The sequence below is a fragment of the Grus americana genome, chromosome Z, assembly GCF_028858705.1.
Source record: "Grus americana isolate bGruAme1 chromosome Z, bGruAme1.mat, whole genome shotgun sequence".
In the NCBI taxonomy this organism is placed as follows: Eukaryota; Metazoa; Chordata; class Aves; order Gruiformes; family Gruidae; genus Grus; species Grus americana.
Window position 1 is genome coordinate 29,155,856 of NC_072891.1, and position 26,193 is coordinate 29,182,048.

Below are 26,193 nucleotides of genomic sequence, written 5' to 3' on the forward strand. Positions count from 1 at the left end.
GTCAGTTTGATTTTAAATAGTATACCATAGCAAATCATTGTACTGCAATTAGAGATCCCACAATGAGAGTAAAAATTAATTTAGCTGTGCCTTACCATTGTAAATTACACAACTGGGATTAATTTGTATTTGATTCATGCAGTTAAGTACCTCAAATGGTTCTATTTGTAATGTAACCCTCAGTATATTACAATTTGCAGTGCAAAATTGTGTTTGACTTAGTATAAATGCTACATTTTGATAGCATTCCTCAAAACTGCAAATGAAAAATTTATACTTATGTCAAAGACAATTGAGAACTGATGATGTAATTCAATACTCACTGATGCAAATCTGATTATTGTAGACATATTAGATAAAATCTACCACATATTTGAAATTTTGCAGACTTCTAATGATTTCTTTAAAAAAAGGTGTGCTCAAAGTAATGACTTGTATTTACTGCAATTACGTCCCTGCCAGTAAAAAAAATATCTTAGTGCCTGTAAAACTAGAAGCAAGCTGAGAATCTGAGACTAGAAGCCATCATTATCCCGTTTATCAATGTAATTGTTTGTCCTCCAAATGAAGCTCTTGAGAGCAGAATGTAAAAGACCAATCTCAAATGGCAGTCTTAACTGCCCTTTAAATTTCAATTATTAAATAATTTCAAAAGCAAATATAATTATTCAATATAACCAGACAAAATACAAATTTCTAACGGTTCTCTCATTCTACTAAATATTGTAAATACATGGGCATTTTAAGCTGGTCTTCCGATTCCTTCTCCTTTGCTCTCCACTAAATTCACAGTAAAATAAAGTCAGTGTGCTTCACAAATCAGCAAATCTGGGTATTTCACAAAACAAAAACGAGCAAAAAAATACAGAAAAACAGATTTAGAAAACTGTAGATGTCTACATCCCCACACTGATTTCATCAACATTTTATTTTAGGAATTTAAACTCTATTGTTCAAAATATATTGAGCAAGAAATTCAGAAAAATATCATAAAACATAGAAGTTAAAGAACAAATCCATTACTTCTTTAGCACTACACTTCAGACAACACATTTTTCATCACTTTGCTAAGCCTTCAACTACTTTTGTTTCTTGCTTCTATACATATTCCCATCTGGCCAGGCAAAAAAACCAAAAGCCAAACCAACCACAAACACTCATCCCCAAAACAAAAACAGAAAGAAAAAAACTGCAAACAACAGAGACTTAAACATATTTTTAGAGAAAAACAATAGTCAAACTTTTTCAGAATACCATCTTTTTATTTACCTTTTCCAGCTACTAAGACTGATCCCCAGACTTTTGAGACTTTTACACTAATGATTAAAATAAATATTCAAGGCTCAAATAAAACTCATTCTTATTGCAAATCAGTATTTTTAACTTTCACTTCTAATGCAAGCAGAAAGCAAAGATTTTCTCTAACAATGCATCCAAGTTCCTGTATTTTGTCCATTACACTTGCCTAACACTTGGCTCTGAAAGTGGGGTTTTTTTACAGCTTGATAAACTTTTTATTTGAAGAGACATTAATGCTAAGTACAGAAACGCACAGATATGAAGATCAGATTAGCATTTCCAGTTAGATTTAACAAAAACTTGTTTACTTCCTAAAAAATTCATTTCATTCTTGCAACGATATATTCTTTTCCTATAGGGAAGACTATAAAATGCAATGTGAAAAAACACTCAGTTATTGAAGACTTGCCTGAGATAAGTAATGAGATGGAAGCTGTGCAAAAAAAAAAAAAAAAAAAAAATCAGTAAGCAGGTCCCGCTTTCACTAAGGTCTATGAAGTTAACTTGAAAATTGTAAATACACTTTCTTCTTAATGATACCTATTAGCTTATTTTATGCTTCACCAAAATGGGCAGAGTTATCATAGCAGTCCACTTTCCCCACACAGGCTCCTTCCTTCCCCTGCATCTACTAGCTGCAGGAAAGATAAACAACAATAATGAAAACTGCATTTTCTTACAACAAATTGTGTTGATCAGTTACTATTCGAAAGCATCTTTTCATTCTAACTTACTTTTACTACTTAACTCAAATTTCTATAGGGCCATTCATCCTTTGGAATCTCAGAAGTTCAAGATGCCAGTGGCTGTTCTTAATGAATCCAGAAATATTAAAAAATTAAGTTCAGCATTTTCCTCCAATGCCCAAAGATGTTTACTGGTTTTTAACCCGCATCCACCAATATAACACATATTGCATTATTTGCTTGCAACAAAGGCAAATTCATACATTTAGCCCTTTTGAGCAGAGTAGAGTGAAGTTTGTGGCAGTTTTTAATTTTCTTAGTTTTGTTCTGTAACTTTGGATCTCCCACCAGTTCTGCTTCCTATATGCCTGCTGTAAAGAGTATTATGTTTTTCCTGGGGAGTAGTATTTTTAAACCAAATTAACATTACAGAAATAGACATCTTCTGTGGCACTCTATGATAAGCCAACTTAGAAAACAGGATAGCTGTGATGAACTTTTGGTAGCCCACATAACAGCTAGAGTCTCCTGTAGGCAGATGCCTTTGTGCCCGAAGAGGTAACAATATTGTAGCCCAACCAGAAGCATGTACTGCGACCACATCGTCTCCTGCTAGAACCAGTTGCAGTCTTCTAGCCAGCGAAAAGACCTTAGGAACACATATTGCTATGGGAGCATAGCATCAATAAGCAATTTGGATGCCTTCTTAAGAAGTTCCCTTGCGTTGTCCACTCTACTTGTGTATATGGAAACAAACGCATCTGCAAAAAAAACGCAAAGAGCTTTCTTCTCTGAACCACCATAACATCTATCTTTCTGAGTCCTGATTCCTTAACAGTAGATGGTAAGGCTAAAGTTGCCCAGCAGGTTGGTGTTAATGGAGATTGCCAGACATAGATGCAAGTCAAAGCATGCAAACTCATGTGCTGGTATAACAATAACTTTTCTAACAGCTACATAAAAATTTTAACGTGGATGCACTACTTCTATCAGGCAGAAAAGTCTTCTTAACAGACTTGTGCCCAATGATTGAAGTACGGACAAAGGCTTAACACCAACAAGGATTTCAGCTCAAAATCTGGAAGATTACAATGGCCAAAATTTCTGAAGCAAGTACACAGACTCAGTCTGTTGCAACATGCAAAGAAAGAAAAGCAGTTGTTTCACATTTAAGAAGTATTGCTGATGTTGGGGACTGAACTAATTCCCTGAAGCAGTCTCTAGAGTCCCTGCCACATGGTAGCCCAAAGCACTGAAAAGGACCACCTAGATGTTGCCACACTGCAATGCAGATGAAAAAAATGATGATGAAGAAAATTATAATCATGATTATTATAAAGATATTCTGCAGTACTATAGTCAAAGCGTTGAGATCTTCTTTGTTCTTTTCCTTATAAGACATAACAATGTAAATTGAGAAGGAAGCCTATTCTCAAGCATTCATGCAAACAAAAAATAAAAGTGAATACTAGAACTTTAAAAATAAAAAAATACATTTTAAAGACACTTATGGGAGTAAGTAAAAAGTTACAGCTGAGATCTAGTCCAGCCCTTGCAATACTCTCTGAATTAATGTTCTGTTGAGTTAAGCATGGATAGTTTCAGGCTTAAGATAACTTTTGTTTACAGTCTGGTCTGCCTATTGATACATTGATCTATAGAACGGGAACTCTCAAACACCTGTACATAGACTTGAAAGATTTGTTACTGTACACACACAGAATAGAAAAAATAATACAGTGCATAAATGAAGGTTATCCTTTGTAACAGAGATATGAGTATCTAGTGGGATTTCAGTCACTTAAGGATACATACCTAGTTATCAGGATGCTAATGAGAATTTAGTATTCTACAAAGGCAGCAGGTGTCAAAAATCAGTAAGCTCCTCTAATTATATGTAAACATTCCCACCACGCCTCATCCTAAAGCATTTTCCAAGGCAAGCTACTTCAGCTCACAGCATTCTACCAGCTGGGACAGATACGGACATGAAGAAAAGGCAAATGGTTTTACAGACACATGGAAGCAGACAGCTGCTATTTGACAAGAGACTGAAGCAAATCAGGAGTGCGTCAGTTCTTAGGCTCTTGAAAATGAGGAAACTTTGGTTTGCTAGAACAGAAAAGGCAAAAGGTAATTGGAATAAATGGCAATTTTTTAATGAATCTAATAACTTACAATAAATGACACTGGCAGAAATTAACCACCGGTGAGTCTGCAGCTCGAGATGCATCTCCTAGACTGTTCAGAAAATGCATGTACAGTTTTTCTTGTTACAAGAGGCATGTGAGTATATGGTCTTTCATGACATTAAGAGGCAAAGTGGATAGTTAGCAATAAGGAGATACTGATCCGATGAATGAAGAAAATGTAATTGCACTGTCGATTACATTACAGTATCTACCACACATTTAGTCCAAGTCTATGGAAACAGTATTTTCAGAGTATACATAAGGTGACTACAGAAGAGAGTTTATAAATAACCTTACACCTGCTACTTATCTACAAAGTGACACTAATTATCTTGAAGACAGTCAAGTGTGCTGTCGACTGCCCTGAAAAGATTTAAACCCCCTATCTCCACAAAGCCCTAGAGATAGGTTTCCTAACCTATCTGTATACCTCTTACACAAAAGCTCAGTGAGTGAGACATTGGGAGAACGTTTTGCTAAGGTCAAAACAATAAAATAATTTGCACTTTCCTCAACAGAGGGGGAAAAAAAAGGTTTTATTGTTTGGATTCTTAAACAAACAAGGCAAATACAAAAGCCAACTACTATTACTAGGAAGGAAAACATAATATTATGTCATACCCTGAAAAAGAGCCGCCAGTAAGTATATCAATGAACTGGAAAATCCTGCAGAGCTAAAAAGGTAAACAAATCAAGAAGTCAACAAATGAACTAAAAACTGCTTTACATTTGCATCTGCTTTTGGAAACTGCCGCCTTTCTAGTTTAAGGGGTGTATGCGTGACAAAGAAACATTACCCCATCCAAGCATATATTTTTATTAACTACATTTAATTTTCAATAACTGGAAACACTCAGGTATTTAAAAGAAAAAATCTGCCCTTCCCCCCATTCCACGGAATCAGTTTACACACACGCATGCACACATATAAACATTAACATATCTGTTTCCAGCAAAAGCTTTTAAAAAAACTCTGTAAATCTGTGCTTGTAGTTACAAATACGATAACAAACCATATTCTTGTTTTCGATAAAAACAAAAGTTTGTCTCTTTGAGTGTAAATCATGCATGAAAGGAGGACAATTTTTTTTAAACTGCATATGCTTCACATGCTGCTTCAAATGGCAAAGCTTTGCGTGCCTGGCTCAGTGCCAGTTGACAGCTCAGCTGGATATCAATGCACATTCTGACCCCCCTTGCAGCGTGTCACTTCTGAATTGTTTCCGCAGTAGAAAGTTTATTCAACCTCTCTCTCAAATTCAGTGGACCGACCATCATTCTGCTATTTAATCATAGCAGAACAGGTTATTTTTCTGACAGCACTAAAGCCAGACAGCAATTCCTAATGAACAGCTTGATACAAGTGGAATTTCGACTGTTTTAGCCTCAATTAATTCTGCTGTCAAAACAAATGATTGCTTTTAGTGTTTAGATGTTAAGCTGCATCACAAAGGTCAATTTTGTATGTACACAAACATATAAGCAATCTTTTTCTTGCCATCATCTGATCCTGTGACATGTTTATCAAAAAATGTCAAGTTTTCACATTTAGAAGCCAGGAAACCAAAATATATTTTCTCAATGTTACTGTTTCTTACACTAACTTCTTGTTTTTACTGCCTGTCCAAAAAAGAGAAGTGATTTTATAGAAAGATAAGAATTATATTTTTCCCTGGAAAAGGACTTCTTATTCTAGAATTTAATAAAGAAGAGACAAAACCAAATTCAAGTATAGTTTATTTGTAGGAAAGCAGGCTAAAGATGAATGGCTGTTACCATATTTGAGCTAAATAACATATTTGTGATATATTTATCATGCTAGTACCAGACTGCTGCAAGGAAATGTTAGTTTGTGGATTCAGTTGGCTTTACTTTGCCAAAAAAAGGATAAAGGACAGAAAATACAAATGGCCTGTCAACAGGCCAATCTAAAGGAAAATGCTGAAATAATACTGGTAAAACTGTATCCTTTAATCTAATTCTACAAATACACAGTTCCGCCACAATAATCACTGAATTTCTGACTACTCTGTTACATCCTTAGGATTGTATATCAGTCTAGCTGATCTGTAGCCTCTAGAGATGCTTAAGACTTAACCGATTTTTTTTTTTTAATTCATGTTGAAAAAAAGAAAATCATAGCATGGTGATAGTACGCCTTTTGAAAAAGACAGAGGTGATAGTGGCAGCATAAATAACTATAATTATCAATAGCAACATATGCAGTACTTCCAAGGAAAGTCTTTTTTCAGATGAAGAAATTAACATTCAAGGAGAGCATCCACTAAACAAGCAATCAATTCTAACCCTGATTCTGTTACTAGGCTTCCAGCCCTGCACTCATTTCACCGGATCAAAGGAAACATTATTCATCTCAGGGTCTTCTGGTACTGTGGGTACAAGCTTCATGAATACAGCAAGTACACCACTTTCAAGTATTTCTATGTGGCTCACAGAACAAACACAAAGCAGAGAAGGATCATAATCTGAGTAGCTTTAAAAGAATTAAGATGTTTATCAGCAGCAAGGATAGAGATGATTATTTTCCTCTAAACTAAAAAGGTGGCAAACATCTTCAGTTACAAAGAAAATATTTTTTATCGCTCAGATAACCCAAGAATTTTCAACAAGAGACATTAAACACATTCTGAAGGCAAAGTTTCAAGTTAGAGATCCAACTAGTCTGCAACACCTGAATACGACAACAAACACTGGAAATTTCAGCCGCAATTTATGAAACCATGAGGTCTGTGAGCAGCAAAATTAATGTCAGCTAAGACACCCATCTGCAGAACACTACATTCCCCAAGTCCCGTCCTACACATCACTCCCAGCCCCTTTTCTTGTCATCTTCTACTCCTCTCCTTTATATTTCACCCCACATTTTCTTTCTGGTTGCATAAACAACAGGACATGAGATATGGCAGGTTTTGATCTATCCACAGGCTAAGTAGCTGGCCAATACATATGTACAAACAGTCAGCTGTCTGCTGACTCTCCAACTGAGTAACTTGCATCATTACAACTGCCTTTCCCTTACATGGCATGACTAGTTTGGGTCCTTCTTCTCTACCCAATTTCTGCGAAGTCTTTGCAACCTCTACTTTTCCATCAGATTGGGCTGAAAGTAGTGAAGTCTTGTGAAAGCTTTATGGGTGCATGTGTGTGAAAATACTAAGAAGCAGAATTGCGTAAGCCTAGTCTACAAGTATCTGTAACAAATGGCTCTGCCTGACTGCATGGTGTATGATTCACCTGCTGAAGGCAGATCATGCAAGTATGCAGTGATGAAACAAATGCACAGACATATTCAAGTAGTTTTCTTCTTAAAGCAGAGTCAGCTAAGATTTTGGAACACTAGACTTCATAAATATTTTAAATTATAGCCCTTGCCTTTAAAGACTGCTTCAAAGAATCATGTCTCTGTAAGGGTCACACATTGTCCCTGTAAACCAAGAGGGGTATGGTTTCTTACTGAATTTCTGAACTTAGCCTCTGATAATTTTATGGGTTTAAGACACTTAAGGGGACCTGTTTCCTAAAGATAAAAAAAAAGAGGATAATACATTTTATAGTACCCAGAATTTTTGAGACAGAAAGATCTTTTTTCAGTTAGACATAATCATCGAATGGTTTGGGTCAGAAGGGACCTGAAAGATCATCTAGTTCCAACCCCCCTGCCATGGGCAGGGACACCCTCCACTACACCAGGTTGTCTAAAGCCCCATCCAACCTGGCCTTGAACACTTCCAGGGAGGGGGCTGCCACAGCTTCTCTGGGCAACCTGTTCCAGTGCCTCACCATCCTCACAGTAAAGAATCTCTTCCTGATATCTAATCTGAATCTACCCTCTTTTAGTTTAAAGCCACTACCCCTTGTCCTGTCACTCCATGCCCTTGTAAACAGTCCCTCTCCAGCTTCCCTGCAGGCTCCTAGAGGTACTGGAAGGCTGCTATAAGGTCTCCCCAGAGCCTCCTCTTCTCCAAGCTGAACAATCCCAACTCTCTCAGCCTGTCTTCACAGGAGAGGTGCTCCAGCCCTCATCTTCGTGGCCCTCCTCCAGACTCACTCCTCCCCATGGGAATGCTATCCTGCTTTCTACTGCTTTGAAAGTGTTTTCCTATTTACTTGTACAGAAGACTTATTTTGTGGGGAAAGGAAGAAAAGTACACATGCTTAACCACCTCTCCAACCCAACTGTAAAATAGGAAGTATTAATTAGCATATGACAGTTTCCACACATTGCGTCATCAATAAGCAAAGAAAGTCAACGTGAAATTCCTCCTGGTGTGCTTTTTCTGCAGCTTATGGCAAGTATGAGACACTTCTTTGTGGAGGAGAAAGTTAAACCACAGGAAGAGTATTGAGATGCACGTTATTAAGGATTATCACAAAATCTCCCTTCCCCACATTTATGCCCAAAGAGCTACATGGAGCCCAAGACAATATAGGTTTGACCTTGAAATATGTCTCAGCATTTAAAAACATAAAATATGCATACTATTATCCAATAATATCCATAATAGTATCCAAGTCAGTGGTTGCAAAGAGAATAAATGCATGTGACAAGACCCTGATTTTCCACTCCTGTCTGTTCTTCCTAAACCAGGCAATAAAAAATGATACAGAACTACACAATCCTCTGAAGGATTGTATCAGCTATAACAGTAAAACAGAGAGGGACTCTGTGAAACTAAATTCCCAAAACTTAGGAAGAAGTTTAATAATAACAACAGCATTTCTTATACATTTTTTCTGGATATTCCCTTTCCCCTGAAAGAGCAATCAATACAGAAAACTCTCCAAAACAAATCCATTTCAACAGTAAATAAAGAATTTAAATTACAAACACTATTAATAAAAGACAGGAATCCGAAATTTTATTGTTATGGTTAAACCTGGGCTTAGGTCTGCACAGCTAACTCAATTAGCTACTGCTTAGACATTTTCTTTTTTCCTACCCTCATACTATTCAGGCAACCGATCAAGGGGTATACCACTGTACCTTACATTGCCAAAATGCAGACAAATTAATATCTGTTATTTAAAATGGAATTATGGACACAGAAGGCCACACAGGTGATCTATAACAATTAAGACAGCAATAAAAAGATAATGAAGACAAAGCAGAAAAGATCCTGCACTTCCTGAGAACGACCATGGACACACAAGTTCAAATACAACTGCAAATTCATTTTCAAATAGAAGAAATAAACATTAATTTAATTTTTATTAAATAAATACTTGTGTTCAAGAAAGTGTATGACATACAGACTTAGTTGACCAGACAGTCAATTCAATGCAGAATTTGTCCAACTGTAGTTTGTTCTGGTATAATGTACTATCACTTTGCAGTATTACTGCCAATGAAATTATGAGTTAATTAGAAGCGGGACCCAGTGCAACAGAACTTACTGACTAATAACACTAGATAGACTATTATATGTACAGTGTAGGATTTATTTCAATTTTATTGGAAAGGTAGACTATTAGATGAGATAGGTGGTTTTGAGTTTGTTTTTATGTCTAACTTAAACTAGGGAAGCAAACACATGAAGGTAAAGAATCATATTTTTCCTCAAAAAGCCTGTGTTACAAAACTCGAGCCATTGCTCTTCTCTAACATTGCAGTCTACTAAGAATGAACTACATGTACAGATGTTTATAAACAGGTTTCCAAATCTTTCCAGATTTCAGAAAGCTTAATTTCTTTTAAGTTTTTCTTCTGATAGGAAAAAAAAAAAAAAAAAAGAGAAAAGAATACCCTTCTTCCTTCTAACTTTGCTAAGTAAGCTTCCTGTGAAAACTTCATGTTTGAAAAGCCCATTTAGTTAATGGCCTAGTTAATTCTGTTCAAAGAACATTTTCTATCTTAGAAGAAAAATATGCCTCCAATAAATAAATTAAAAACCCCAAACCCTTCCCTCAATATTAATTCCCTATAAGGTTATGCTACTTTCTGTAACTAAGTACAGATCTTATTTACTTTATTAGCATAAACCACACCTCAGTATGTTATTTCTATTCTCAGGTGTTTAAAACCTTTTCAACAATTTTTTATTAGTAGCACCTATCCTGCATACTACTGCATCTTCTGCTGACTATCACCTAATTAATATATTTTTCCTAGTTACGTTACCAACATGGACACCGCTTTGCTCCCACACCCCAGAAAAATTATTTGCCTCAGGCTGCAACTGTTTTTGTCTTTAGCAAGAAAATTCAAGAGTAGCCAATAGTACTTCATCTCACTGAGTGTCCAAGACATTGAAAAACCAGCTTTTGCCCTGTCTTATCTACAGATGTTGTCTAAGGTATTTTCATCAATGCTATTAGGCTTCCACTTGCAGTAAGAGACTTTTTGAACAAAACCTGTACAGTTATAACTCTCCAGACCATTTAAAAATAAATAAATCACAATCTAAAACAAGTTTGCAACTTAAGTATATGTGATTATTAAAAATCTATGCTGGCAGATGAGACTTCCTAAAGCCCACATCAGCTACGGTAGGTTTGTTGTTTGTGAAGAGACCCAATTTTTGCAGGCAAAATGAAACAAACATCTAGGACAGGAATTAAGACACTTTTGTTGATACAGCTCTCGAGCTTGCAGCTCCTCATTAAAAACACAGCTCTACAGCACAGACCCTTGGATACCTCTTTATCTGCCTGAAGCCCAGCTTCTCATAAAAATCCTCAAGGAAATCCACACTTTATTTCTTCCATTACCTTCTGAAATACAGCAATAATCTGCCTTTCTTTACAAAGAATAGTTTTCTGAATCCCTTGGATACACGTCAGTGCTGATAAACTAAACTCATTCCTCAGTCAGCCTGCTGTGTAGAATTATGTGTGGGCACAGGCTTTGAGAAACTGTGACAGTTCAGGCTATTTAGGCACCTAATCACAAGTGCTGGCAGCATTAAAATATTCACAATATTTACAGAAAATATAAAGAAAATAATTTATAAGAACATAAAATAAATACTTGCTTTGTTACTCTTCATTATAGAAAAGAAGCTCAAAGATACCATGCAGAGCTGTTCAAAAACTAGTATCAACCATTTTCAGTGTTTACTTCTATCTACTTTGTTACTGTTTAGTGCCCCGGAAAAGCATTTTTATAAGTGCTATGAACTATTGTTGTGAAACCCATGGAAAAAAAAAAGCCACACCCAGCACTGTTTCAAGTCTTTCTCTCAAAGCCAAGTTCATTATTCAAGCACATAAAAAGCTAGTAGCTTTAATCAAAGCAAGTTTTAATACTCCATGGCCCTTGTTTTGCCTCTCAATCTCTGGGAAAGGACTAACGTTTCTAAAAATTCTTAGGAGCAAGACAGCTATTCTTAACTCTTTTTCCTACTTTATCCTGTTCATCTTGTAAATTTCTTCATCACATAGAAAACGTGGTTTAACATAACACATACACACTAATTAGGTATATTAACATGGAGTGAGCACAACTGTACATTTACAGTATTTGCACTAGCTTCTCAGTTGTGCTGCAGCTTACTTTAAAGATATTGCATTCATTTTGGACAGAACACATAAGGAGTATGATCCATAGGCATTTACAACTAAAATGCCCACATAAGCAATTAGAAAAGACCTGGTAGCACGTCATAAATTCACACCAAACTTTGCACTAACCCCCCACCACTGCCAACAGACAGCCACATAAAATATTATTCTAATCAAATGATCAATAATTCAGTTGAGTTCAGTGACTCAGAAAGCAGTTGAATTAAAGCCTAGGTAAAATTTTTTTTTTAAATGCTTACTAAATTGAAGCTTCAATGATTTATGATTCTGGTAACAGGCAATGCTGGAAGGAATTGTAAGGAATCCAGATTAAACTGCTTTGCTTGCCATCCAAATAGTAAACATTATGGTTTATCAACAGTTTTACAGCCTATAAAAAGTCCACATTGCTTTCAGCAGGAACACCGTACCTAAATAAACCATTATTTTTTAAGACTTCAAAATACAAAATGTGTTTGTGTTACCTCTCCAGAAACAGAGGTCCCAAATGTGTTCCCTCAGAAAGACAAGGATCACCATCATGTTGACAAGGATGCCAGGATACTTTTTTCTGATATGTGTTACCTTGTGAGGCAGTGGAGGTTTTTGACATTATAGTTGTCCTAAGTCACTGATAAATTTCTCAACTCTAGACTACTTGATAGCATTCCCAGAAAGAATTTCAAAATTATTAAAAAAAAAATCTTGAATTAATGTCTCAATTTGACATACACGACCTTAAACTTTCCCATGACTGGAGTTATCAAAAGCCTTGAGACAATTTTTTCTGCATGGACAAAGAAAGCAAAATAGCTCCAAAAAACTACAGACCAAACTTTTTTTTTTTAACCAGCATTACTGATCAATTACTGACCAAATAGCCATTTTCTAGATTTGGTGGAGGAAGGAAATGGAGTAGGAATTTTATATCTGTCCTTTTCTGAATCTTGTTATCTGTGGAAGCACCATTTGATTAAAAGGACTTACACTATCATTTCTAATATCTAAAAGGACAAGGGGGACAAAAGTCAAATGCTTTACTATATATGCAAGAGCCAGTGATAGCTAATCAATAGCAGTCGTGAATAATAAACATTGTAAAGTACTTGTGTTACCATTTAATCCAAAGAGCTGATGGACTGCAGGCACTAATTTTACAGTGTTTTTTAAAACGCAAACTTCTTCTAGCCCTTCCATGAAGTTCAAATTTATTAGATGGACAATGAAAGCAGACAAGAAGTGTTTTTACAGGCTTGTGCTTTCCACAGCCCAAATTCTAGATGCTTTTACTGGTACACTTAGGAGACAACTTGCATGTTGTATTGGGTGTGCATGGCAAGGTTTTGGTAGCAGGAGGGGCTACAGGGGTGGCTTCTGTGAGAAGCTGCTAGAAGCTTCCCCTGTGTCTGGCAGAGCCAATGCCAGCCGGCTCCAAGACGGACCCGCCGCTGGCCAAGGCCGAGCCCATCAGCGCCTCTGTGATAACATATTTAAGAAGAAAAAATAACTTAGTGGGAGCTTTTGCAGCCAGAGAGAGGAGTGAGAAGATGTGAGAAACTTTGTAGACACCAAGGTCAGTGCAGAAGGAGGGGCAGGAGGTGCTCCAGGCGCTGGAATAGAGATTCCCCTGCAGCCCCTGGAGGAGACCATGGTGAGGCAGGCTGTCCCCATGCAGCCCATGGAGGAAGGATGAGGGGGTGTAGAGATTCCACCTGTAGCCCTTGGAGGACCCCATGCTAGAGCAGGTGGAGGCACCCGAAGGAGGCTGTGGCCCTGTGGGAAGCCCATGCTGGAGCAAGCTCCTGGCAGGACCTGTGGCCCCATGGACAGAGGAACGCAGGCTGGAGCAGGTTTGCTGGCAGGACTTGTGACCCTGTGGGGGACCCACACTGGAGCAGTTTGCTCCTGAAGGTCTGCACCCCATGGCAGAGACCCACGCTGCAGCAGTTCGTGAAGGACTGTAGCCCATGGGAGAGACTCACGTTGGAGTAGTTGGTGGAGGACTGTCTCTCGTGGGAGGGACCCCACACTGGAGCAGGGGCACAGTGTGAGAAGTCCTCCCCCTGAGGAGGAAGGAGCAGCAGAGACAATGTGTGATCAACTGACCACAAACCCCATTCCCCGTCCCCCTGTGCCGCTGAAGGTGGAGGAGGTTGAAGCCGGGAGTGAAGTTGAGCCCAGGAAGATGGGAGGCGTGGGGGGAGGTGTTTTAAGATTTGATTTTATTTCTCATTCCTCTACTCTGTTTTGCTTGGTAATAAATTAGATGAATTTTTCTCTAAGTTCAGTCTGTTTTGCTCGTGATGATAATTAGTGATCTCTCCCTGTCCTTATCTCAACCCACAAGCCTTTCGTTACACCTTCTCTCTCCTGTCTAGTTAAGGAGGGGGAATGATAGAACAGCTCTGGTGGGCACCTGGCCTCCAGACAGGGTCAACCCACCACACATGTGACTATTCCTCTTTGCCAGATCTTCTCTGCCTACTTGTGTGTTGCAGTTGCAAATCATGTTCTGGCTTATTCAGATTGTGAAAGATTGATCAAGCTAGCAGAAAACTAATTAATTTTTTTTTTATTATAGTTAAAAGATGGCCCAGCACCTCCCTCACACTGAATATTTGAAGCACAGCATACGTAACAACTGGCATCCGCAGATCACTGTTTTATTGGAGGGCTAAGGAGCCAGCAAGGATTTTGGCTTTCCATTTTTGTCTGTATTACAATAAAATTTTTGATTGCCTCTTTAATAAAAGTTTTAAGAAAAAATGCAAAAATAAGAGGCATGACTTAATGAATTACTAACAGCCACTAACAATGACACCAGAACAGATTAATGAGAACATATCATCTATATTTGGCTTTTGTTCCAGTGTTTCTAGGCAATGCAGAACAGCTGAGTCTTCTAATTTGGCCTTCAAGGTACCTTCTGGATAAACTGTGTAGTGGGCAAAAACTAATATGGGGACACACACACATAGTTAGTACCCCACATATGAAAAGAGGGCACAATAATTCAGTAGCTAAGAATAAAAAAATCATTCATTACCAACTACAGCTGTATAGGCATTCACCAATCTCTTCAAACACATTAGATATTATCCTGCCAATTTCAGACATAAGATCTAGGAAGAACATGAGCTTGTACTTCCTAGTAGTTTCTATTTCATGCAACATCAACTTTGCATACTGGAAAACCCATTTTTTAATAGATTATTAGAAGATTAAGTAAACAAAGCTAGAACTCATTGATATGTCATTAATCTGGACTAGCCATCATCTCCATTATTGATTTAACACATACTTTGGATGAAAGAAAAGCAGACATTTTCTGTCATGCAATAAATGACTTCCAAGGCACATGGAACAGCCTGTCACAAACAGAAAACTGATTCATCAGAAGTGGCCAACAAGTTTTGATGAACACTGCAGGACTATGAGTGCCAAAAGCATCTTCCAACTGATGGTATCAAACCTGCTATTAAACCTAACTGTAGGAACATATCATAGAATCAACAGATGGTTTGGGTTAGAAGGGACCTGAAAGATCATCTAGTTCCAGCCCCCTTGCCATGGGTGGGTACACCCTCCACTAGACCAGGCTGCCCACAGCCCCATCCAACCTGGCCTTGAACACTTCCAGGGAGGGGGCTGCCACAGCTTCTCTGGGCAACCTGTTCCAGTGCCTCACCACCCTCACAGTAAAGAATTTCTTCCTAATATCTAATCTAAATCGACCCTACCTCAGCTTAAAGCCCTTGTCCTGTCACTCCATGCCCTTGTAAACAGTCCCTCTCCAGCTTTCCTGTAGGCCCCCTGGAGGTACTGGAAGGCCGCAATTAGGTCTCCCTGTAGCCTTCTCTCCTCCAGGCTGAACAACCCCAACTTTCTCGGCCTGTCTTCATAGGAGAGGTGCTCCAGGCCCTCCTCTGGACTCTCTCCAACAGCTCCATGTCTTGTGCTGGGGACCCCAGAGCTGGACACAGTACTCCAGGTGGGGTCTCACAAGAGCAGAGTAGAGGGCAGAATCACCTCCTGTGACCTGCTAGCCATGCTGGTTTTGATGCAGTCCAGGATACAGTTGGCTTTCTGGGCTGAAAGAGCACATTGCCAGCTCATATTGAGCTTTTCATCAACCAACACCCCCGAGCCCTTCTCCTCAGGGCTGCTCTCAATCCCTTCATCCCCCAGCTGGTATTGATACCAGGGGTTGCCCTGATCCAGGTGCAGTACTGTCATGGTTTAGCAAGGGGAATGAGCAAGTGGCTGCATGGTGCTTAGCTGCTGCCTGGGGCTAAACTTGCACTTGGCCTTGTTGAACCTCGTGAGGTTTACATGGACACACTTCTCAAGCTTGTCCAGGTCCCTCTGAATGTCAGAAATGGTTCAGAGAACACATTAAGCTCTGACCTGAAGCCTTTCTGGTTATTGCAGGTCCTGCCAGCTCTCTGTTTTTCAAATTTTACATTTAAGTGATGGATTTTTTTCAGTTAAAATTAAAAGATTTGCAACTGGATGTATGTGGCTATTTTTTTTTAACACTGAATGGAAGTAAGAAAAAATAACAATGAATACAACTTCTTCAAATATTGTATCACTAAGAACTAAGCTTAAATTAAAAAGAAAAATTCAGTAAAAAGTAGTTGATAATGCTGACTAGATAAATTATTTAGGTAGCAGTTAAAAAAAAGCCATTGTAAAGAATTCCATAAATGAAGTTAGAAAAACCTCATAAAGCATTACTGCTTGAAATAAACGTTATTTGTACTAGAAAAACAGTGTTAAGACTCTAGAAGCCTCTGTATGTCATGACTTCAGGTTACAGAAATTAGCCACCAGGGGGAGCCCATATAATCCCATACAAAGGACATCACTTTTACAAAGAGAAATTTCAGATATACAAGAGTTTAAGAAAACAATTGCCTGTATCTAGAAAACGTTACTGTAAATTGTTTATAGACCATGCAATAAAACAGCCCTCAATACTTCATTTCAGATTCATTCTTATTTTTACAGATCTAAATAAAAACAAATTAACTCTGCTATGAATTATAACTACAGGTAGAACATACTGAAATAAACTAAAATACTGTGTTATGCATTACCTTTTTAGTTTATTTTTGTTCTCAAAATTCAGTATTTCAGAAAGCAGCTCACCATCTAACTTAGTATACTAGCCCACAAATACTACGGAAGGGATCCTGGGGGATTTTAAAGTATTTCCTTCAAAGAGATTTAGGACTGGAATCTTAAACAACAGTGACAGCCACAAGGCATTTTTTCCTACATCTGTTTTGTGCGCCAAGTCAGCATAATTTTTACATTAAATATTTAGATTTATCTGAGGAGTCATCTCCTTCTCCAGACTAATTAATAAATACATCACACAGAAAGATTTCCAACGTTTGCTCCATAAGTTAAAATAACTTTCTATTAAGAACAGTTCTCAACTGCAGAAAAGTATTTTTTTTAATCTACAAAAAGTAGTCCTTATCACACTGGATGTTTCCATTTCATTCCTAGAAGGCTGAAACCTCACTTTGCCTTCCAAATCTTTGTAATTGTCAAAGCTATGTGATTCTAAGTTAATGAAATGAATATAAAAGAAGCAGTAACCACAATTAACATCACTAGTGGTCTGTATTTCTAGTGTCCTATCTTTGACACTTCACAGCTTCTTGTGAATTTGTATTCTTTTACTGCTGAATTTGCCTGTGCTTTCCCTCTGCATCATGACTGCTTTACAATGTAATACAATTTACTTGGTAATTTACAAAGTAATACAATTGCTTTACAAATCAATACAATTATTTAACACTGTAAAAGAAAATTCAAGGTGCATACATTTCCACTCTAAACACACTATCCTTAGAATTCTTGGCTAATAAAACAGTTGAAGAAATGAAATTTGCTATGGCAAAAGCTTTTATTTGGCCCCAGAGAATACAATAGGATTTGAAGAACTCAGTAAAGCAGCAAATAAGTACAAAGTGTATATAACACCTCTCACTAAAGAGTCAAGTCTTACTTTTTGTACAATTACTATGTTGTCTAGCAAAAAACCACACTAATAACATTGATGACTTCAAGTGCACAGTGCTCTAGGATACATTAGCAAGGGTCTTTGTAACCCAGGGGGTCAGAATCCTAACTGCAAGATGGACATCCCTAGCCACGACATCTCAGCAATAGCTAGTCAGAGTGGTCTGAACACCGAATTTTCACGTCTTTGTCCTGATTTCAGACCAACTGAACTTGAAGCCCTGAAGTTCAAGCTTCTTAATCTCAAATGAAAAATTGCAAAATACACCAGATACATTAAAAAATTGTTCCATATACAATCTTACCTCAGCCCACTTGGATATCAGCAATAGCAGATCACAGAAAGAATATGAAAATGTTAAAAACACCTCACAGAGGTGTTTTAAGATACCCAGTAACCGTATTTAACAATTTAATATAAATTCTCAATATTTACTCTATTATATACATCTTGCTCTGAATAAAATCCCTTTGTGCTTTTATACTAGAAGACAGATACTAGTCAGGACTCCCAACACTGAAGTAAACAGAAAACAGTACTACTGAACTCCTGTATTCACTAACCTAGTGATGATATATTCATGCCCAAATATTAAAGTGAACTCTTTATTTTTCCTGTAACGCAAGATACACGGTACTGTGAGACTGCCTTTTTATGCCAGTCCAGGAAAGTCTTATACACCACACCCAACAAGCAGCATTTTCAGAAAGCATTATTAATTTGCTGCTTAGTAAAGAACAATCTACATACAATCTATTCAAATGCATAATTCTGTAAGCTAACTAAATAAATGCAACTGTTCCAACAGTTTGATAAGCAGCTTCATAGACATCTGTTCTGAATATATCCATAAATGTATATTAAATAGAGTTTTGAAATATAATTTATGCAGAAACACATAGCAGACAACACACAGTTTGTGCAAGGAACTTCAGTTTCTTGATAAATTTCACTGATGTACCAAGGAACAGCATAGTTTAAAAGCTTCCCTGAAGGTCTACATAGAGGGGCTCAGAGCTACAAATTGCTATGCTTTATGAACACAAATACTACACGTACATAATAAATTCTGTGTTAATAAGTTGCTACAAATCATTTAATATCAAAGCTAATGAATTCTGACAATTTTAAATTGCAAGTACATTAAAAATATAACACATTAACAAACAGGGGTTTGACCTTTTATTAGGAGTGGAAATCTACAATTTTAAAATTAACATTTCCTACTCTGTTATTTTTAATCTCTTACCAGGTCTTTCCTTGCCAGTTCCTTTTGACTCAGCAAATTTCTGTATTAAACTTTCAACTGTAGTATTTGTCATGTTATTAATAAACTCTTCGTGCACCTTAAAAAAAAAAAGCCACACCACACACAAAAGGAATTTAAAAAACAGTAATTGAAAGAATGTAATTAACTTTAAAAAATGGTTTTCTCCAGAGTTAAGGTTCAAAATACTTCCCTCTAAAATATATTACAGGGCTTCCAAAAATCAACAGGCATTTTACCAAGGAAATCCTTCCTTTGCCTTAGCAGTAGCAAGTGTATGTACAATACAGATACAAATTAGGAATGAAAGAATACAGCTTGATCACAGGTCTAGGATTTACTTCCGCTTCTTCCATCTAAATGACTTGTATATACATCATTTGCTGAATTTGTAAACAACATGTCCCACTATAGTGTCAGGAAGACAAGCAGTCTCTTAAGCCAGGACCAGTTAAGGGTGTGAACTGTTACTAGTGTATTATCACAGCTCCCACCTGCTTGAGTAAAAGCATTACTGTTGTAATGTTTTTGGTCTGACAAAGGAACAACCACATGTAGTTAATAAGTTTTTCCAACAAGGCAGTATGTATAATGCTTTAGAAATAAATAGCATGACCCCTGTGATCATCATTCACTGGCAGAAAACTTCAAAGCTGAGGAAAATAGCAACTCAAAGTATGTGTATATAAATAAAACTACATTTCAACTTGCCTAAAAATTAAGGACTACTTATAAGCATTATTAATTAAACCAACTTACATCTAAAGAAAAGATACTATAAAAGCTTCTGTTACTAAAGATCTTTTGCTCATAAAACCTAAAGCGCATAAAAATTTTGAAAGTTTTCAGAGTGATATAATTTCAAGTTTTAGTCAAAGAAAAGGATGAATATGCTAATTATGTGTGAAATGATTGCTAATTTAATATCTAAGGAATAGAACTTTGAAATAGACTAAAAAATCTTCAAATCATCAAAATATTTTGTTTTCTGTTAAGACAAAATTTATTCAGACATTCTGTAAAATTTGTGATACTGAACTTATAAATGCAATAAGAAGCCATAAAGATTTGAGTTTATGTTGAATTTACCATCATTTGGAAGAAGTGATCTTGTAATTATCGCAAACACAGTAAGAAATGTTCCATTTAATAGTTAAGAAAATACGTAGCATAATGCAAACAAAGATAATATAAAAATTACCTCTCCTATTTGTAAATGAATTTCTTTTATAGTATTTGACAATGATTCTATAATCTCTTTCATACGAAGAAGGTGCGTTTCTTCAATGTCTTGAAATTTCTGTAAACCAATACAAGCAGTTAATCATAATGAAAATATTTCTTTAAATACTAAACCTTAAATTTATAGTAATTAAATGCACTAAATGTAAAAAAAATATTTTCAGATCTTGATCATGGTAATTACAATGTTTAAGAAAGGAAGGTGCAGAATTTACAGAGTTACAGAATAATGTGCTTTAAAATATATCATTTTGGAACCATTATCCAATTTTTTACTTTTTAAACTTTCATCTATCTTGACTTTTCAAAAAATCTGACCTATTTCTACCAAAAGAATTTAAGGTTAGTGGTTTTTTTAAAAAAAAATCTCTTTTCTCTCTTGTTTTCTCATCTAAACCCAGAAATCTTATTTCTAGATCTGTTTTGCACTTCCTTCTTAGCATCCTCTCCTCCTGCTCACAATATACACATTTTCTCTTTTTCTAGTGAAGTCTATATTCTTTGCTTCTTTAAATATAATTCATTTGTTTGATCTTTAAAATCATTGTATATAATCTTCAGTTTGTTCCATTCTACCCAGACTTCTAGCTGATAGTCATTTTAAAAATCACTTCCAATGTTTTCAATGACCCCTTCCTAGCCAAAGATCAGAACTAAAAATGTCCTCATCCTCCCCAAGCCAACCATAATTGTCTTGAAATCTTTGTTTACTACTGCTCTCTCCTAGTTGTCTTCCTATTTTTGTAACTACCCTTTCAAGTGTGTCCAAACTTTGGAGCACCACTCAATGCTGTCTCCAATTTGTACAGGGTTCTCTGAAGACCATCTCTTCACATTTCACACCTCCTGCTACTCTGATTCACAAACACAACTCCATACAGGTAAGTGAAATATCTCTAACTTCTAAACCCTCAGTCTTTCTTCTGCCATACTTACACACCTCTCTAACCATCAAGAAGATTAATTTTCTTTTTTCTCCAGCAGGCCTCCTCTTAATTACAGAGGATATAGTCATCCTCTGTAGGCTACTCCATGATGTTACTTCTTTTACTGATTGCCTTATTACATCAACTATACTATTGATTTCAAAACTATCTATGGTCCATCTCTACAATACCTGCTCTCAGTTACTATCAAGGTGTCAACACATGTACATAACATGTCCTTTCAATGTGTGCCTGTTTCCACTGCCTAATTTTAACCTAAATACGAAGTCAACATTTGAGGTTATGTCAATGATGCTTCATTCATGTTTGGTTTGTGCTCCCCATAAAACTCTGCAAAACAGAGGTAGCAGTCTCCTTTGAACTCTTCTCTATAATGCAAAACAGCTGTCCATTCAGATATTTTTCTGTCTCTTATGTCAGTGGAAAGCATCCCACTCCTTCAATGTTTCATTATTTCTTGTTTATTGTTTTATACTTAAGATTTAAAGTCTTTGAAGTAGAGCCATCTTGGCCTTGTACAGTACATAATACAAACAGGTTCTGATCAAAGAATAAAGCTAGGTACCATAATACAACCACATCATTCATATCACAGATATAATCATTAACCAAATTGTTTACTTTCACTTTTGAAAGATCAGTCCATTTTAAAAAGATGTACCGAAATGAATCTGTAATATGACCCAACAAATGCAAGCCACTTCTTAGTGTTTTAAGCTACAATACAAATGAAAAAAATCATCATCAACAGGATCTTTAGCTGTCCAACCCAGTATACACAGTTTAAGTAAGCATTATTCCTTTTCATAAACCTGTATGGTTTTCCTGTGAGTTTTACAATGTTTTTTTATTTAAAATGAATTATTACTCACTCTTGAACTTTACTCATATGCAGACTGCTCAACAGCAAAACCATCAAAACTCTACTCAGCTCTACATAAGACAGAAGACTTTTAAAGAATAATTTAGCACTTTCACCTATTTGATCCTTTGCAATAATTGACTGTGTTACATGATTTTAGAAAAAGCTTCTAGCAAGGTGGAAGAATCTGGCATCATGTTTTCTTAGCAACTACATAACAATTGTATAACACAACTATAGCTTTACTCAGAAAAGTCTTTCAACAGAAGGAATTTCTGTCAAATCCAATTTCTAAATAACAGTGAACTGTATCTTCCTACTTCTTTAATCACAAAACTTTCCATGTTTACCACAGCAAAACCTATAACTTGCAACTCAACAACAGGAAGATCGTATGTTTCAAAATTCAACCCCTCAAAATCACTTACCATAAGTCACTTTATAACTGCAAGTAAGGTAGTAAAGGACAAAAAAAAGGAAAAAATGTGTACAATTTACACAACAAGGCTGGTGGAGTATAACTGAGAAAAGAGGACAGAAAGTGAGGACATTACTACATGATCACCAAGAATAATGCCACAGCAATCAAAGGTGTTTGTCCTCAGAAAAACAGTACGTGAACAGTAAAAGACAAATTTAAGCTAAGCCAACTGACTTCGCATTGAAACAGCTGAGAACACTCACACTCGTCATTGATTTTATTTTCAGAACTAGTATATTTCAAGTGAAATGTACTCTAAATTAAGAAAATCTAGGGTATGCCTCATATAGAAGTGGGTTTCCACATATTAATGGATGGTGTTGCTTTTCCTATCACATCATCTTTAAAAGTAGCCCTCCTGCAACCAAATCGTAGATGCAGCTACACCATTATACTTAAAACAAGTTCCACAGATAGGATTTATACTGGCAGAATGGCAATTTTCATTTCCAATGTGGATAGACGTGGAAAGTTTCCAGGTGTCCATCACAGGGTTGTTGCAGCTAACAAACTAAGGACATTTAGATGAGTTTGGTTCGTATTGAGAGGTAACTTTGTACCATTTTTATATTGGGAAAAAATCCAACCCAAATCAAAAAAGATTCTAACTGCCCTTCCACTCCTCCCCTGCTCCTCTCATCTCCCTCCACCCCCCAAAACCCACTAAAAAACAAAAGCAGCCCAGAAGCATGGTCAGGTTTTGCCAGCTGTAACATCTGACATGGTAAAAATATTTTTTTTTCTTTCTCTACATCTCAGACTGGTTTACATATGTAATACCTACCTAATAACACAAATAAGAAAGCTGAACAAAGAGCACCCTCATATTCTGTCTCTAGATACAAAAATAAGCTGTTACTTTCCTCATTCTTTTGTTGTAGTGGATTGTTCAAATAGATTATTATTTTTTAGCACATAATGAAAAGTCCAGCTAGTTTGCTTGCTGAAAGCCCCTACATTTTCCTTCACTAAATCACTGACACCAAATCCATTTCAAATACTCTATCTTTATCCTCTGTCAGTTCTAAACAAGAACATTACTCACAGCTTTCCAGCTCAGCAGAGACAAGCTTGCAGTGCAATTTAGCAAGGCCAGCTTATTAAAGTCATATTTGTTAATTTTTTTCTTCTTGTTTCAGAAAGCAATAAGTCAACTGCTATAAACACAGTCTCTTTCCTGTAAGGTAAGGAACAGACAGCAGGCAGCTTTTGTGAGACTAAATAATGGTTTAAAGCAACCTGACTGAACTTGTTCTGCAGTGGATTAGAAGCATTCACAGGATTTATTTCAGTGGGGGTTCAGTAACTTCCAGAGCAACACAACAAACAGGGTAGGAAATTTCTGATCCAGAAAAGCCAGACTTGTATATGACTTGAGACAAATAAATGGAACAGTTGAGTATTTTTTTCTGGTATGTCTTGATTTCTACAAAGAAAGGGTCTACAGCAAAAGTCAGGCTGCACTACAATTTATACAAACCACACAGTGATGGAGATACTGGAATGCTTACTGAGCAAATACAATAATTACATTAACAGGAACACTACAAAAAAGTTACCATTTTGGGTAGCAGCAGTATGTGTTCACGTATCAGTTTGATTCCACCTACTCTCACTTCTGGAAACTCTCCAGGAGGAGTGCTACACTTCAATGATTCTTTTATTGCAATTATATTATACTTGTTTCCAAGAACTGTTTTAAGATACATATTAGTTAAGTTTAAAAAGGTTGCCTAGTCCCAAAATTCTCAAGTGATTATAATCACACATCAATTCCAATCCTAATCCCAGTCAAATTGCCTAGGGATAACTGATACACAAATATTTTAAGGTACAGTGAGAGACACATAATGCTAACGCAACAGACGTAAACGTGTAAGTAAAGTGGACACATATGCAAGTGAGTCCAGACCAGTGTCACACACTAAACTTAAAGATGCAATTCGCTACCCTTGGTACCACACTGCCTCTGCCTTTGTGCCAACACAAATGCTTGTGCAACCCTTTAATTAAACCACACGGCAGGTCTCTTCTAGGTTAAAGCCAACCTTCCTTCATACATTAGTTTTAGCTGGATTAGTTCTACAACGTAGTTCCTCACACAAATACTTGACAAAGGAAGAAGCATGGAAATAGGACAACCACTACTTTTGACAGCAATACTAACTTAAAACATATTGAAAACATAGCTTCACACAACAGAGATGAGAGAGAAGTACAGCAGGCATTATGGCCTAGGCCACAGTGCCTATGAATTTTCTTGTCGAACTTTTATTTTTAATAAAACTTTTTTTACCACTAAATAACTGCAATCGTCAGTGTTTCACATTCCACAATTAAAAAAACCACACACACATACATTTAAAAGTCACATTTTTTTTAAAGGAGAGCAAAATAATGTACATAACCTAAGTAAACTCAAACTCAAAAGAAAAGCGTAAGGATTACACCTCCTCCAACCAGAACCCAGTCAGGCTACTGCACAAAAATATGCCTTCTGCAAACTCCTCAAGGAAAGGCTATCAAGACTCCTAATTAACAGTCGTGTTAAAGCAGAATTTTGCAGTAGCATGCCTGAGCACTTTGTTGCAAATACCTGGACCTGAGGGGTGGGAGGGAAGAGTTCTGGTATGTGATATATATGGTATCCTTTCTCTAACAGCTGTGTTGAGTATCTATTCAGAGATGAACTAGATCAAATTCTAATGAAGTTCTCAAAGTAGGAAAGCAGTTTACAGTTTAGGACAGGGCAGCTTTTTGTTAAGTCAGCCTACACAATCCCCATGCTGTGAAACCTTAATTTCCAAGGAGATAAGGAAAACCCTAACACTTTACCACTTACAAGTTAAAAATACAAGTATGACAATCCCCCTAATAATTCCATCTATGCCTAAAAATTAATCTTTGAAACTAATGAAAAGAGCAAAGAATTTTCAACCAAAAAGAAAATCCCTACCTTGTAAAAGCTTTACTAAACCAGGAAACGTGTACAAATGAATATAGCAACCAGTCCTCAACCAACTATTACTACTAAAAGCAGAAATGATGAAGTTTGCTTTTTGAAATCTGGGGCAGTGGAAAAAAAGTCTGCTATCAACAGATTTGAAAAAGAAACTTCAAAACGTAACAAACAGCAGCTTATGCAATCATACAGAGAACTTGATATCCTCTGGAATACAGATTAAAAGTCTTATAAAAAACCCCAGAAACTTGAACAGATGTAAGGGCTTTTTACAACCTCAGGTAAACCCTGTGAAAGTCCTTTAATGAGCTGTAACTGAAGTGTTTTGCTGGAATGATAATGAAAAAACCATAATGGATCCCAGTATTAAAACTGCTATGAATGAGTTCGGGATGTCCAGCAATTTACAGGATTTCCCACATGATCACAATGCATGTACAATACTTCCAGAAGTTAATTTTGTCTTCTGCCTATAACTTTCTTCAAAAAGTCTTTCTAGAGTACCAGTGTTCACCTGTCCCATTCAAGGACAGTGCTATCACAACACACATGATCAGTGTTTGTCCTTCAAACATATTACTTCTAACATTATTGTTCATGTCAATTTCCAAAGGAGATCATTCTGTCTAGAACCAATTTTTCAAAAGCTTTGATTTCAGGTGTCTTCAGAGATGAAATAGCACATACTAAAGTA

At 36.6% G+C, this 26,193-nt stretch overlaps 1 protein-coding gene across 9 annotated transcripts in view; it reads right to left on the reverse strand.

The window, feature by feature from the left end:
• Positions 1-26,193, reverse strand: part of FCHO2 (FCH and mu domain containing endocytic adaptor 2) — a 97,540-nt gene that overhangs the window by 45,418 nt on the left and 25,929 nt on the right. For all 9 annotated transcript variants that reach the window (XM_054808877.1, XM_054808885.1, XM_054808879.1 and 6 more), the window contains 2 exons: positions 20,207-20,305; positions 18,988-19,084 (listed from right to left, as the gene is read on the reverse strand). In XM_054808877.1, coding sequence (XP_054664852.1) covers positions 18,988-19,084; positions 20,207-20,305 — 196 coding nt within the window. The remainder of the gene's footprint in view (positions 1-18,987; positions 19,085-20,206; positions 20,306-26,193) is intronic.